The sequence below is a fragment of the Ochotona princeps genome, chromosome 33 (assembly GCF_030435755.1).
Source record: "Ochotona princeps isolate mOchPri1 chromosome 33, mOchPri1.hap1, whole genome shotgun sequence".
NCBI lineage: Eukaryota > Metazoa > Chordata > Mammalia > Lagomorpha > Ochotonidae > Ochotona > Ochotona princeps.
Window position 1 is genome coordinate 136,763 of NC_080864.1, and position 15,567 is coordinate 152,329.

At 49.7% G+C, this 15,567-nt stretch overlaps 1 protein-coding gene across 1 annotated transcript; it reads right to left on the reverse strand.

The window, feature by feature from the left end:
* Positions 1-781: 781 nt before the first annotated feature.
* On the reverse strand, positions 782-15,183 carry LOC118760659 (zinc finger protein 426-like). The gene is made up of 8 exons (XM_058657607.1): positions 15,128-15,183; positions 10,024-10,119; positions 9,560-9,651; positions 8,980-9,106; positions 8,079-8,162; positions 7,548-7,627; positions 7,006-7,078; positions 782-855 (listed from the first exon to the last, which is right to left on the reverse strand). The coding sequence occupies exons 2-8, from the start codon at positions 10,046-10,048 to the stop codon at positions 782-784; spliced, it is 555 nt and encodes a 184-aa protein (XP_058513590.1). The 5' UTR covers positions 10,049-10,119; positions 15,128-15,183.
* Positions 15,184-15,567: the final 384 nt, after the last annotated feature.

A 15,567-nucleotide genomic window follows, 5' to 3' on the forward strand; every position in this document is an offset into this window, starting at 1 on the left:
CCAGAATGCTTGCTGTGAATATTCTACTAGGCCATTATAGTGTGTAAGAAGGCACACACACACAATGCATTAACAAATGAGCACAGCTCAGCTGCAATAAAGTCATTTGCAAAAAATAGGTTTGGGACCAAGTGTGTCCAATGGACCACACTGCCAGCCTAAGAATGTAGTACAGCTCACTATATGTAGTAACAAGTCTCAAATCTGATGTTCAGAAACCACAGGAAAGAATCACAGCTTCTCATCCAAGTCCCAGACCTGGGAGACTCCCACTTAGAGATGTGCAGGGGGGATTGGCGCGGCAGCCTAGCGGCTAAAGTCCTCACCTTGCACGCACCAGGATCCCATTTGGGTGCCAGTTTGCATCTCATGTGCTCCACTTCCCATCCAGCTCCCTGCAGGCGGCCAGGAAAGTAATGGAAGATGGCCCAACGCCTTGGAACCCTGCACCAGCGTGGGAGACCCAGAAGAAGCTCCTGGCCTCGGATCAGCTCATCTCCAGATGTTTCAGCCACTTGGGGAGTGAGCCAGCAGATGGAAGATCTTCCTCTCTGTCTCTCCTTCTCTCTGTATATCTGTCTTTCCAATAAAATTAAAACAAATCTTTAAAAAGTAAATAAATGCCATGTGATCTACACACACAGGAGGGGGACCCCGACGTACATCAGCTGAGCATCCCACACCACCCGCTCGCCCCCAGCAGCCCTGACAGGAACGGGCGGCCCGCTGTACATCAGCCAGGCATCCCGCACCACTCGCTCACCCCAGCAGCCCAAACAGGTCAGGTGGTCCCGAGGCCCTGACAGGAACGGGGCCCCCGACAGGACCGGGAGGCCACGGCAGACACGGGGGTCCCTGAGGGGAACGGGGGTCCCTGACAAGACCGGGGGTCCCACCAGGACAGGGGCCCCGACAGCAACGGGCGACCTGCCGACAGCCCAGCATCCCCACCTCCCGCTGGCCCCGGGAGCCCCGACAGGACGACCCGTCGCCCCCCGCAGCCCAGCCTCTCACCTCCACAACGCCAAGTCCCGCCGCCACCGACGCCGCGGAGACCAGGCCGGAAGACACGGCGCGGGCCGTGACGTCACCTCCGCTCGCGCGGGCCGTGACGTCACCCGCTCCCGCCGGCCGGCACCCTACTTTGCACAGCTTCTGCTCAGAGCGCGCCCCGACTTTCCCAGCTAACTGCCACGTCGTGCCCGGAACCCTGACCTGCCCCTTTGAGAAGCCTACCAGTCCACAAAGTGGTCTGAGTTCTTTCTTTTTCTATCACCTGGAGACCAAACTAGTAGTCGTATTTCCAATATACTGGTTTTTTTTTCCTTCTAGAAATATGCATTTTTTAATGACTGGGATGATCCAGCAGCCCAGGGTGTATACATCTGTCACTGACCCACAGCACTGTGTCTGTGTATGTATTCACATAATATACATATATATGGCTACAAGCACATCTATCACTGACCACAAGCATGTTTTCACTCAGGCTGTGTTTTTATGGGCGGCCTCATTGGAATTAATAAAATTGGGCCAGGTATGATAGCCTAGTGACCAAATCCTTGCCTTGCATGTGCCCGGGATTCCATATGGGTGCCGCTTCCTGTATCAACTGTCCCACTTCCCATCCAGCTCCCTGCCTGTGGCCTGGGAAAGCAGTGGAGGGCGGCCCAAAGCCTTGGGACCCTGCGCCCGCGTGGGAGACCCGGAAGGGGCTCCTGGCCTCGGATCAGCTGAGCACCAGCTGTTGCAACCACATGGACAGTGAATCAGTGGATGGAAGAGCTCTATCTCCTCTCTGTAAATCTGCTTTCCACGACACTGGCGTCTCATATAGGTACCAGTTAAGAGTCCCAGCTGCTCCACTTCGGATCCAGCTCCCTACTAATACGTGGGAAGGCAGTGGAAGAGGCCCAAAGGCTGGGGCTCCTGCGGCTAGCGGTGGTCTGGCCCAACCCCAGTGGCTGTGGCCTCATGGGGAGTGAAGCAGTGTTCAAAGATCTGTCTCTCCCACTCGCTCTGTAATTGTTTCAAACAAATCTTTTAAAAAGCTCATTTATGTAATCAGGTGTCTTTTATACCTCTCCTGATAGCTGTTTTGCCATGCTTTTCAACTTCTGGGGTATAAAATATTTAATTATTACATAGCCTAAAGAATTTTTTAAAAAATAATTCTGTAGGGCTGGCCATGAGGAACAGTGGGCCAATCTGCCACCTCCAGCGTCAGCATCCCATACTAGAACACTGGTTTGAGTCCAATCTTCTCTTTCTGCCTATACAGTTCCGGGCTATGCACCTGGGAAAGCAGACATTCCAAATACTTACAGGGCAGATATGGCTGGAGTTCCAGGTTCCTGCACAAAGTTTCTTTTTTTTTTTTTTTCTTTAAGATTTATTTATTTTTTTTTTATTACAAAGTCAGATACACAGAGAGGAGGAGAGACAGAGAGGAAGATCTTCCATCCGATGATTCACTCCCCAAGTGACCCGCAACGGCCGGTGCTGTGCCGATCTGCAGCCGGGTACCAGGAACTTCTTTCCAGGTCTCCCACATGGGTGCAGGGTCCCAAAGTCTTGGGCCGTCCTCAACTGCTTTCCCAGGCCATAGGCAGGGAGCTGGATGGGAAGTGGAGCTGCCGGGATTAGAACTGGTGCCCATATGGGATCCTGGCGCGTTCAAGCCAAGGACTTTGGCCACTAGGCCATGCTGCCGGGCCCCTTTTTTGTTTTTTTAATAAAGCTTAAATACTATGGATTTTCAAGAGAACCTACTGGTAGAAGTTTCTTCCAAGGTATTTAAAATGTATACAATTTATCATTTATGTACATCACTTTTAATAAAGGTAATTATCTTACTCAGCTTCCTATGAATTCTCTCCTAGTCCCTAGGGACTTGTTTTTACAGCAGTAATTAAACTGTAACTACCGCTGGCATTGCTCTAGCTGCCACAATCACATTTCTGGATCATGTTTTTGGCCACTGAATACCAAGACAGACTTGATGTCAGTCATGGACCACAGTTTGCCTACCTTGGTACTGAAATCTTACTTGATTTAAAAGAGAACTCACAGGTCTGGGAGTCTCTCAAACAAATCTTTTTGAAACTTTAAACGTTTATTTATCCCAGGTTTACCTGTATCTATAGACTGGTGTGGTCATTATGGCTATGGATGTTCCATATAATATACCATGGAGACTAGCACGATCCAGCCAACCCATACTTAAGATACGCATACCTTTATATTCATCACAGTAGTACTTATAATGAAGATATGATAATAATTAGCTTTCCTTGGGCCCGGCGTGGTGGTCTAGCAGCTAAAGTCCTCGCCCCGAACCCACCAGGGTGCCATTTGGGTGCTGGTTCTAATTCCGGCAGCTCCACTTCCCATCCAGTTCCCTGCCTGTGGCCTGAGAAAGCAGTCGAGGATGGCCCAAAGCCTTGGGACCCTGCACCCGCATGGGAGACCTGGAGGAAGTTCCTGGCTCCTGGCTTCAGATCAGCTCAGCACCAGCCATTGCACTCACTTGGGGAGTGAATCATTCTTAAATAAAAGAAATGTTGTCATTTGTGACAGCATGGTTCAACTTGAGGATTTTAAACTAAGCAACATAGAGCCAGAGAGAATAAGTGAACGATCTTTTTTTTTTTTTTAGATGCAGAATCTAAGTCATAAACTCAACCAGAGAACATAATAATAATTATTAGAAACTGGTAGTCATGGAAGAAAAACGGAGGAGACACTGGTCAAATGTCACAAGCATGTGCTCGCTCTCTGTAAACCACGATGATTCTAATTCATGCCAGTATGTGCACAACAGAAAGGATTTTCAGGCACCACAAGATCATAATATAAATGCATTCATGACAGTTGTAAACATCACTTTACAATGTTTATTAAGTCCAATCAAGCTATACTCCCTAATACATGATTTTTCACTTGTAACTCAAGAAAGTTCAAAAATAAAGAACTATAGTGGAAATTAGAGATCTGTAATTGACATCGTTAAAATATCTGTAACATCCAAAATATACAGAACCTTGCATGAAGCCAGATCTGCCAGCATGTAAGATTTCAGGACACAGCACACCCCTGTAATCTAGACATGCAGCTTCTCCACTCAAATTTAAAGTTCATATATAAAAGATGAGTTCACCATTTCTCACTTTAATCGAGTTCTCCCTACCACATAGTTGCAAGTGAACAGCAAATTATTTAAGGGAATCTTAACTTTTCCACATTACATCAGTGATGTTGCTCTCCACCCCAGTACTTCACATGCTTAGACAGAAATAAGAAAACCTTTGCATATTCATTACACTGTGGGGCCACTGAGTTCTCGCATGCTGGATCGTTAGATTATAGTAACTGCGTATCTTCCTCAGGGTCACGGTGTGTTTGCAGGGTTCTGAAGTGAACATTGACAACAGTGCTAATGTTCACAAGGTTTCTTGACATGGGGACTTCAAATGTGGATACCAGGGAATGAGAAGACCCTACAAAGATTTTCTTCACAATCTTTACACTGACAGAGTTCCTCTCCAGTGTGATTTTTGATGCTCACCCAGATCGGAGTAGCTGGGGAAGGCTTTCCCACATTCGGTGCATTCACAGGGCTTCTCCCCAGTGTGTGTGCGTAGATGTTTACTCAGGCCAGAGCGCTCCGTGAAGGCCTTCCCACACACCTTACACACGTAAGGCTTCTCTCCAGTGTGAGTGCGCATGTGGATCCGAAGGTAAGAGGAGCACAGAAATGCCTTCCCACATAAGGAACACTCGAAGGGCTTCTCTCCAGTGTGGATCCGCATGTGAAGGCGAAGGTAGGAGGAACACGTAAACGCTTTCCCACACACCGTGCACTCGAAGGGCTTCTCGCCATTGTGAGTTTTCAGATGTGCGTTGAAATACGAGGAAGAGGCAAAGGCTTTCCCACACTGGTCACACTGGAAGGGCTTCTCTCCCCTGTGACTTCTCATGTGGGCAATAAGGCTTGAAGATGTGATGAAGGCTTTCCCACACTGCTTGCAGTCGTAGGAATTCTCTCCAGTGTGACTTCGGAGATGTACAGTGAGGCCTGAGCGCGCGGCAAAGTCCTTCCCACATTCCTTACATTCATAGGGTTTCTCTCCAGTGTGAATTCTAAAGTGCGTTTGAAGGCATGAAGAATTTCTAAAATATTTTGCACATACCACGCACTGAAAAGGCTTTTCACACGTGTGGGTTTTTATATGTTCGTTAAGCTGAGGAACGGTAGTGAAGGCTTTTGCACACTGCTTGCATTCATTAGGCTTCTCTCCAGTGTGTGTTCGCAAGTGCTGGCTAAGGCCTGAGTGTGCAATAAACGCTTTCCCACAGTCCTTGCACACATACGGTTTCTCGCCCGTGTGAGAGCGCATGTGAACACGAAGGTAGGAGGAGCTTGTAAATGCTTTCTCACACATGTTACACTCAAAAGGTTTCTCTCCAGTGTGAGTTCTCAAATGTGCAACAAGAGAGGAAGAATGAGCCATGGCTTTCCCACACTGGTAACATTCAAAGGGTTTCTCTCCCGTGTGAATTCTTACATGTTCCGTGAGGCCTGAGGAGGTACGGAAGGTTTTCCCACATTCCTTACATTCGTAGGGCTTCTCGCCAGTGTGAGTTAGTACGTGCTTGGTGAAGCCTGCACGCCCACTGAAAGCTTTCCCACAGTCCTTACACTGATACGGTTTTATTCCAGTGTGAATTCGAAAGTGGGTCTTAAGGCATGAGGAGTTTCGAAAAGACTTTGTGCATATGTTACATACGAAGGGCTTCTCACCAGTGTGTGTCTTTATATGTTCGTTTAGTAAAGCAAAGCTTGTGAAGGCCTTCTCGCATTCCTTGCATTCATAGGGCTTCTCTCCAGTGTGCGTCCGTAAGTGGATTGTAAGCCATGAGCGCCCGGTAAAGGCCTTCCCACATTCCTGGCACTCATAAGGTTTCTCTCCAGTGTGAGTTCGCATGTGAACACGAAGGTAGCAGGACCGTGTGAAAGCTTTCCCACAGGTTGTACACACAAAGGGCTTCTCCCCGGTGTGAGTTCTTAAATGTGCAGTCAGATACGAAGAAGAGGCAAACGCTTTCCCGCATTCGTAACAACCATAGGGTTTCTCTCCGGTGTGACTTCTTAGGTGTTCACTAAGTCGTGAGGAAGTGATGAAGGCTTTGCCACATTCCTTGCACTCATACAACTTCTCCCCTGCGTTGCTCTGCACATGCGTAGTTACACCTGAGGGTTCAGTGAAGGCTTTTACACTTTCTTTCCATTCACTGGGTTTCTCTTCAGTCTCACCTTGCATATTATTAGGGTTGACAAGAAACATGAGCGATTTCCCACCTCCCTCATACTCACGGGGCTGTCCTGTGGTGTGTGTCAGGGTATGTGCAGCTTGGCTCACGGAGTCAGGAACCGCTTTCCCACCCTGCTCCACGCGACAGGGTTTTGCTTCACCGTGAGTTGAGCCTCGGTCCTGGTCACACTCCCTGCATTCTGCAGATCTGTCTTGTGTGTTTGCTCTCTGACACACATCTGGATTCGGGCTCAAGGGGTCTGCACCCTGGATCAGTGCAGAGAGTCTGTCCCCAGCAGAGCTCTGCCCATGCAGGGCAAAGAAGTCTTTTTCATGCTGATTCCACGCAGAACTGTTTGCACGCGTGGGTGTCTGAACGCCTGGATCCTCTTCACTCAAGACAGTGTCACACTGGTTAGAGGCACACAATTCCTGTGTGCTGTGACTACTTGCCTGCTGATAGAAACATGGATGCTATTTAAGACTTTTCAGACATCGGGAAATGTGTACTAGCAAGAATTCTGAGGCCCCAAGCTTTGCTCTGGATCTCGGGTTTCTCTCCAGACACTGCTCTCTTGTACGTAGTCTACATCACAAAAATATCTCATTTCTTTATTTTTTCTAATTAATTTATTTTCATTGGAAAAGTAGATCTTACAGAGAAGGAGTTACAGAGAGAAAGATCCTCCATCCAATGGTTCACTCCCCAAATGGGAAGTGGAACCCTTGGGACACGAACAGATGCCCACATTGGACCCTGGCACCTGTAAGGCAAGGATGTAGCCACGGAACTATCATGCCAGATCCAAAAATATCTCATGTCTACCAATTTCTATCATGGAAATCCCAACCTCTGAATTTAGAAATTAAAAAATAAAAAGAGGGGCCTGGCGGCGTGGCCTAGCGGCTAAAGTCCTCACCTTGAACGCGCCAGGATCCCATATGGGCACCGGTTCTAATCCCGGCAGCTCCACTTCCCATCCAGCTCCCTGCTTGTGGCCTGGGAAAGCAGTTGAGGACGGCCCAGGGCCTTGGAACCCTGCACCCACATGGGAGACCTGGAGGAAGTTCCTGGCTCTTGGCTCCAGATCGGCACAGCACCGGCCGTTGCGGGTCACTTGGTGAGTGAATCATCAGATGGAAGATCTTCTCTCTCTCTCCTCCTCTCTGTGTATCTGACTTTGTAATAAAAATAAATAAATCTTTAAAAAAAATAACTTTTATTATTCTTACCAGTTCTACATTTTTTGAGGTCTCTGAGCAAAAGGTACCCCGATGTGCTCTTCCTTTGGTATTAAGGCCCACTGCCCATCCTAAAGTAAAACAGGGAAGCATACGAATGGTTTGCACAGAATGAACGGCTGTGTAAGTTAAACCTTAAAGGGTATCTGCTACTTGTTTTCATATTAAACATAAGAAAATAAAGAGAAGATTTAAGCAGGTTGGCTATGGCTAAAGATTGGTAATCATAAAGACTTGGGATGAAACCTTAAAAGTTATTCAACAATTCATTCAATGACAATTAAAGGTGATGGTAAACAAAACCCGAAGTATGAGGAATACAAAATGAGATCTAGCCAACAAGAAGCATTAGCTCAAATAGCGCACGCTTGAGTTTCACAGGAACAAGGAAGGAATGAGAAAATATCCCAAAACAAACGGTCTAAGGCCCCGAAGCTTCAGATTCAAACGCCTTGAACAGGTTTCTTCATGGCACTTCCACACACACCGAACTGACTGCCCAGGGCTGCTTTTCATACTCACCCTGGAGGACACCCCGCTCTCCTATCATGGACTCCAATTCTTCCTCTAACCAAGATATCAGGCCAGGTTTGAACAGCTGACAGCCTGTACTCAGGGAAACACATTAATGAGGATGGCTCATGTGCAAGATGACGAACATTCCCAGGACACAGGATTATCTAATAAGAAAAGACTATATAGACAAAAAGCAAACATTCATTCTTTGGGTATCTAGAAAGACTAGTCAGTTATCTCCGACTCAGGCGCAAACACAGAGGAAAATCTCTCAGAGGAACAACTATAGCACCGATTCCAATCCTCAGAGCAAGTCTGACTCATGCGGAGCGACGTAAACTACCTCCTGCAATGCTGGCATTCCATGGCAGAGTGCCAACTTGGATTCCAGCTGCTGTGTTTTGGACCCAGCTCCTTGGCAATGCGCCTAGAAAGGGAACAGGAGATGACCCAAGTACTTGGGCCCCCCCAACCCACATGGGAAACCCAGGTTTCCAGGCCTAGGTGACCAGTGAGCCAGGCTCTCCAGGGAACCTGCTGGGGGCATGGAGGGGAGGTGCTCAGGCTGAACTCCAGACTCCTGGCTTCAGCCTGACCCCTCAGCCCTGGCTGCATCTGCACGGCAAACCATCAGATGGAAGATTTCTTTTTGTCTTCCTGTCACTCTGCAGTTGGAATGACACAACTCAAGACTTCTGATTCCTTATATCAAACATGAAGTCACTGAGACAGAATGATTCCCCAAGCCTAGGAGCACAGCTACTTGACATCACCACAGCTGACTAAATGCTATTAGGACAGGGACGATGTCTTTGATTTCCGTTATACTTGACATCAGTCCTGGAAGAGGTAAGCACAAAACATTTCCACTCCCGAAAGGCTAACATCAGCCTGGCGGCAACCTTACCTACAGAGGCCACATTCCTGTAGTTCTCCAGCATCACGTCTCTGTAGAGGCACCTCTGAGCAGGCTTCAGTAAAGTCCACTCCTCCCGACTGAAGTCTACAGCCACGTCGTCAAATGACACAGAGTCCTAAATCACCAGCACACAAGTTGCCTTAAGCCAGGGAGCCTCTCTCAGCAACATTCACAGGAACGAGGATGGTTAACTGAACACCTCCACCACACTGAGTGCCCTGACTGCCCAGCCGGGGGGTCAAAGGGCCTACTGACTCCCCTGTACCCACACCCGCCTGTCTGCCTTTCTTGGCACCCCTCACACTGCAAACAGAGGGGGTGCTCCACCCATCCTACTGTTCTCTATTATACTCCGAGCACAGCATTTGCTGAAGAATTAAGTATCTCACGGAGCACATGGTCATCTCCGCTGTCAGTAGAAAACCAAGACACAGGCTTCTGGAGTCATAACGGTCAAAGTGCTATCTAAGCTGGAATGAGGCTTTGATTGTCCTATGACGCCTTAGTGACAAGTCTGACTTTTACAGCCAACGATGTTCACTCGTAGCAAGAGACATGTATTTTATACCTGGTGACAGTTTCTTAAGCATTCGGGCATAATTCTTTCTGCCTCTGTCTCGTCTTCATGTGGAGAGAACGAGTCCCTAGAAAGTAGATCTCCTAGAAGACAAAGGATAGATGACAGTCACTCCATATAAACACACCTGAAGTCATGTCATCCTCCTTCCAAATCCCCATTCTCATCCAACACATGCAAAGGGGCTCACACATATAAACACCCAAAGACCAAAGAAAGGGACTGTGGGTCAGGCAGCCCACATCAAGCACAGCGTAATGACCTCAGTTGACAGGAAAGGAAACTTCATCCCTGAGACACGTCACCCGATTCATCGCCCATGAAGACAGACTCACAAGAGAGTAGGCACGGCAGGCAGCTAGCTCTCCCTGGCTGCTTCAGCTCAACAATGAACTGAAATCTGCACTGTGCAGGGGAAACTAGGGCACGCTTTGAAAAACAGCAGTAGGCCTTACCAAGGGACAGCTTGATAACTTCCATCCTGGAAGGCTGACAATGCAGAAGTCTGAACACGCCTCAATTCCAAGGACACAGCAAGACAGCTTACGCCTCTAAGTGGAAGCAGCAATATCCTTGTTATACACGGCTATTTGGGACCTGCTGGTATCAATCATGGATCAACAAGCATTAACTCTCAGTCATGAAATATACCATCTGTCCTGGGGCAAATGTGAAAGTCAGAACAATACACTGTAACACGCGTGTTGTTTATCCTAAACTGCCATTTAATGAACACTGACGCACACTGAAGGTTCTGAGAGTTTACATCCTCTATAAGCTAACTTAATTATCTCAACAACACTTCACAGCAGATATTACAATTATTATCTCATGGAAAATAGACACCTTACATGTGGGAAAAACAAGTGATTGCTTAATATAATCCAGTTTTCATATGGCGAATCACAGCTTAAATGAAGTTTGCAGCCCAAGTCCTGTCTCCCACTGCTGCCATTACTGCCATTATCACACACTGCCAACTGCTCCCGGTGTTACTCAAACTGTGCCAACTCCACTTCTTTTTTTTTTTTTTTTAAAGATTTACTTGCTTTTATTACAAAGTCAGATATACAGAGAGGAGGAAAGACAGAGAGGAAGATCTACCGTACGATGATTCACTCCCCAAGTGAGCGCAATGGCCGGTGCTGCACCAGTCCGAAGCCGGGAACCAGGACCCTCTTCCAGGTCTCCCACATGGGTGCACGGTCCCAATGCATTGGGCCGTCATCGACTGCTTTCCCAGGCCACAAGCACGGAGCTGGATGGGAAGTGGAGCTGCTGGGATTAGAACCGGTGCCCATATGGGATCCTGGCGCGTTCAAGGTGAGGACTTTAGCCGCTAGGCCATGCCACCAGGCCCCCAACTCCACTTCTGACTGCAAGGCGTTAGAACCAGATCACAGGTTTGTTTTTTTTTTTTAAGATTTATTTATTTTTATTGTAAAGTCAGCTATACAGACAGGAGGAAAGACAGAGGAAGATCTTACTTCCAGTGATTCACTCCCCAAGTGACCACAATGGCCAGAGCTGAGCTGATCCGAAGCCAGGAGCCAGGAACCTCCTCCAGGTCACCCACGCAGGTGCAGGGTCCCAAGGCTTTGGGCCGTCCTCGACTGCTTTCCCAGGCCACAAGCAGGCAGCTGGAAGGGAAGTGGAACAGCTGGGATACGAACCGGCGCCCATATGGGATCCTGGCGTGTTCAAAGCGAGGACTTTTAGCCGCTAGGCCACAGTGCCAGGCCCCAATATCACGGATTTTCAAACCAGCCAGGACACTGTGCAAGCATCAACAGAATCTCGCTATCAACACAATGAGTGAAATCTTCTGAGGTCTGCCTGGTCCTCCTAAGATGCAGAAAATGACTCCCTGGGCAACACCAAAGAGTTGGCGAAACACCCCACTACCTGAGAGGTCTCAGGGAAACTATGTTACTATATATCAACATTCTTGTTTTCACTAACAGACAAAAGAGGGGCCAGCCTGGTGGCACAGAATGCTAACCCGTCATGTGTAATGCTGGCTCCACTTCTGATCCAATTCCCTGACAATGCGCCCAAGATCTTAGCAGATGACCAAAGTGCTTATCCTAGCACTCATGTGAGAGACCTGGAAAAAGCTCCCAGCTTCATACTGGCCTAAAGAGCACTCTCTCCGTCTCTCAAACAAGTATAATAAATTTTTAAAAATAAATACATAGGGCCTGGTGCAGAAGCCTAGTGGCTAAAGTTCTCACCTTGAACGCGCCAGAATCCCATATGGGTGCCAGTTTTAACAGGCCCTGGTTCTAACCCTGGCTGCTCCACTTCCCATCCAGCTCTCTGCCTGTGGCCTGGGAAAGCAGTGGAGGACGGCCCAGAGCCTTGGGACCCTGTACCTGCATGGGAGACTCAGAAGAAACTCGTGGCTCCTGGCTTCAGATCAGCACAGCACCGGCCACTGCAGTCATTTGGGGAGTGAATCACTGGAAGGAAGATCTTCTCTCTGTCTCTCTTCTTCTCTGTATAGCTGACTTTACAATAAAAATAAATAAATCTTTAAAAAAATTAGAATTATGCCAATTGTAAATGAGGCCACAAAGAATTTATTTAATCAATGAATCTATTTAATCTACCTCCACCGCCTGATACCTAGTGGCTTAACATTTAAACATCAACTAATCTAGGCCAACACCATTATCTTTGCTCAATCTGGCAGTCTAAAGTTGCTTGCTTTCTTTTCTCGAGCTGGCAGACTTCCCTCCTACCTTTCCTTTTGGAAGCTTCTAGCCACCCTGTCTTCAGTTTCCACCTCTGGCTGCTAAGAGGAATAGAGGGGTCAGGGCCTGTGCTCCTGGCAGCCCGTTCCTGGGATGGCTCGGGGCCACCGAGGCCAGATCTTTTCTTGTGGATTGTTGACCCTAGCTGGGTAGCTAACATGGCACCAGCAGCACAAGCCAGCCACCTTCTAATCTCAAGGTCATTCTCAGCACCGGAGTCCATGGGAGTGTACTCATGCCTCAACTTGTCTTTTCAACTCGATATTTTTTAGCAAATGAATTGAAAAGGAGATGCTTATTACAGTTATGAAGAGCAGCACTTGGGGTCCAAGTGTCATCATTAACTGGGACATCTGTTACCACGAGCATCACTGAGACACATCCTCAGGTGTACAACCGAGAACTGACCGCTTACAAGATGGCCTAAATTCACCCGGGAGCTATCTCCTGGACCACTGGGAATATGAGGGCTGTTAAGACTCCTCCTCAAGGGCCCGGTGCAGTAGCCTAATGGCTAAAGTCCTTGCACTGCACACGCCAGGATTCCACATGGGCTCTGGTTCTAATCCTGGCAGCTCCACTTCCCACCCAGCTCCCTGCTTGTGGTCTGGGAAAGCAGACCAGGACGGCCCAAAGGCTTGGGACCCTGCACCCGCGTGGGAGACCTGAAAGAGGCTCCTGGTTCCTGGCTTCAGATCAGCTCAGCTCCAGCCACTGCAGCCACTTGGGGAATGAACCAGCAGATGGAAGATCTTCCTGTCTCTCTGTATATCTGACTTTCCAATAAAAATAAATAAATCCTAAAATTAAAAAAAGTTCTTCCTCTGTCTCTCCTCCTCTCTGTATATCCGACTTTGTAATGAAAATAAATAAATCTTTAAAAAAAAAAAAAAAGAGAGGTAGGTAATGTAGTGGCAAAGGGGAAGCGCAGTGCCACTCTAAGCTTGAGGATGGTGGACGTGTGAACAGCCCCCGGTACCTCTAGGCTGCACAGGAAAGGCGAGTGGTAAACAGGAAGGACAATGGAGACACAGATCCTTGGAAGACGAGGATGTGGGCCACTCTTCAACACAGAGAGCGGTTAGCTTCCAGGAGGGCCAAGCTCAGAACCTTCTATTGAGAAAGGGAGAGGGCCCTACAGGAAAGGACCCCTGAATCCTCCCTCTTCCACTCCAGCCAAAGACCAAAGAATCTCAACTTCAGACAATCAAAAACAAGCAATAAAATATCAGAAATGATTGGACAGCTAACCATCTGAGGAATTAAAAAGAGGAGCCCGAGCCACTAAGTACGCAGCAGGGCTGACAAACATAATGCTGCTGGAGGCTCTGACTGACAGAGCAAGGGAAAAAACAGTAACCAGATCTTAACCTAACATCTGCTAAAATGCACCAACTAATCAAACAGCATGGGCTCACTCAATCTGGGGCACAAATAATACTCCATAGGACCCCACTGGAGCATTATAATCCATTAAGATCTAAAGCAGAACTGAGTAAGCAAAAATAAGCCCTGCTTAGATCCCCTGCAGCCTCCCCAGAGCAAGGCAACCTGACATCTGATGTGCTAAGCGGGGTCCCAGGGATTCCTGCTTCAAGCTGAGCCAAGTCTGCAGAAAGGTGCTATCACCTCATTATCTCTTCCCCATAGCCTGATTTCACCTCCATCTGAGAAGAGGAAAGTCTCACCCACTGCTACGACTTCCACATGCTTCTTCTCAAGAGTCCCCGACCAGCCATGAAATGATTCTGTTTGACCAACACGCAGTAAATGCTGTTCTCCTTTAAACCTGGCTGGCAATCTCAGTGTCTGTCAACAGCCGCCGTTCGCACCTCCAGAGACACGGCACGCCTGGCCCAGCCAACCTACAGTCTGCCATCACCCAGGCTGGACAACAGCTTGTAACGCTATCACCTCCCTCCTGAAAGAACGCAGCTGTGACATCAGTAACACCCCTCTCCGGGGTGACACAGCGACACACTCCTGAGACCAAACAATTCTTCCTGCAAAAAGCTGGTTCAGGACCGAGGCACTACCCTCTTCCAGGGCACCCTGGAGTCCCTGGGTCACTTGAGGTGGTCGCTGAGTGCCCCAATGGTGTTGTCATTCACCCCTGGAACAGCAAATGACTGGCTACCCTTGGGGTGCTGAGATAACCGCAAGTGCTCGCAGGTCTGACCTGTGACCCACCCCCAAGACTCGGCCACGCGCTGACTTCAAGTCCAGTCATGGAAACACCCCACCAGCTGGGCACCATGGACCTCCTCAAGATGGGGCAGAACTGAAGAGGACTGGGAAAGACGAGGTCCGACAACCCAAGGAGACGCCTGCGTCCCCAGACGGGGCGCCGAGGCCCTTGGGAACCAACTTTCTGGAAGGGTTCCCCGAAACGCGTGGGAAGGCTGACGCGGCCTCGGGGAGGGGAGGCTGCCCGCTCGGGGCGGCCCTTCTCACAGCCCCGGACCCGCTCGGAACAGGGCGGCCCTTCTCACAGCCCCGGACCCGCTCGGAACAGGGCGGCCCTTCTCACAGCCCCGGGCCCGCTCGGACCGGCCCTTCTCACAGCCCCGGGCCCGCTCGGGGCGGCCCTTCTCACAGCCCCGGACCCGCTCGGGGCCGCCCGCGCCGCACGCCCTTCCGAGCCGGCGGAGGGCGGAGGGTCGGAGGACCGGACGCCCCTCGCTCGCGGAGCCGGCCGAGCGGCCTCTGGGAGTCGCGCCGAGCAGACGCCGCTCGGGCCGAGGAGAACTCGGCGCTCGGCCCGCTCGCTCCTGCCCGAGCCCGCCCGTCACCCACAACTTACTCAAAGCCGCGCGAGCCCCGACGGCCACTACGGGCCGGAAAAGCAAAACACACAAAAAAGGAACTTGCCGCGCCGACCCAGCGCCGGAAAAGAGAGGGGCTCCGCCGACGTCACTTCCGCCGCGCCGCCGCCTGCGGGCGGGGGGCGGGCGCCATGTTGGGTCCCTCTAGGGCTCAGGGGCGTTTGCGCGCGTTGCGGGGCCGTGTGGGTGCAGCCCCGCGAAAGGTGACATCCCGTGAGCAGTGTTCCCTGCCGACAGAGCAGGAAGGACCAAACAAGCAACAAAAGGCTCATTGGCTGAAGGCCTCACCTTACACGCGCCGGGATCCCATAGGGCCGCAGGTTCTAATCCCGGCTGCTCCACTTCCCATCCAGCTCCCTGCCTCTGGCCTGGGAAAGCAGTGGAGGACGGCACAAAGCCTTGGGACCCTGCATTTGTG

Coding starts and splice junctions, on each gene's coding strand:
- LOC118760659 (XM_058657607.1), bottom strand. CDS start 10,048: ATGGAAGTTATCAAGCTGTCCCTTG. Junction 9,107..9,559: donor GCTTAAGAAACTGTCACCAG/GTATAAAATACA, acceptor CTGGTGATTTAG/GACTCTGTGTCATTTGACGA. Junction 856..7,005: donor TTTGGGGAGTGAACCATTGG/ATGGAGGATCTT, acceptor CGTTCCCCTCAG/GGACCCCCGTGTCTGCCGTG.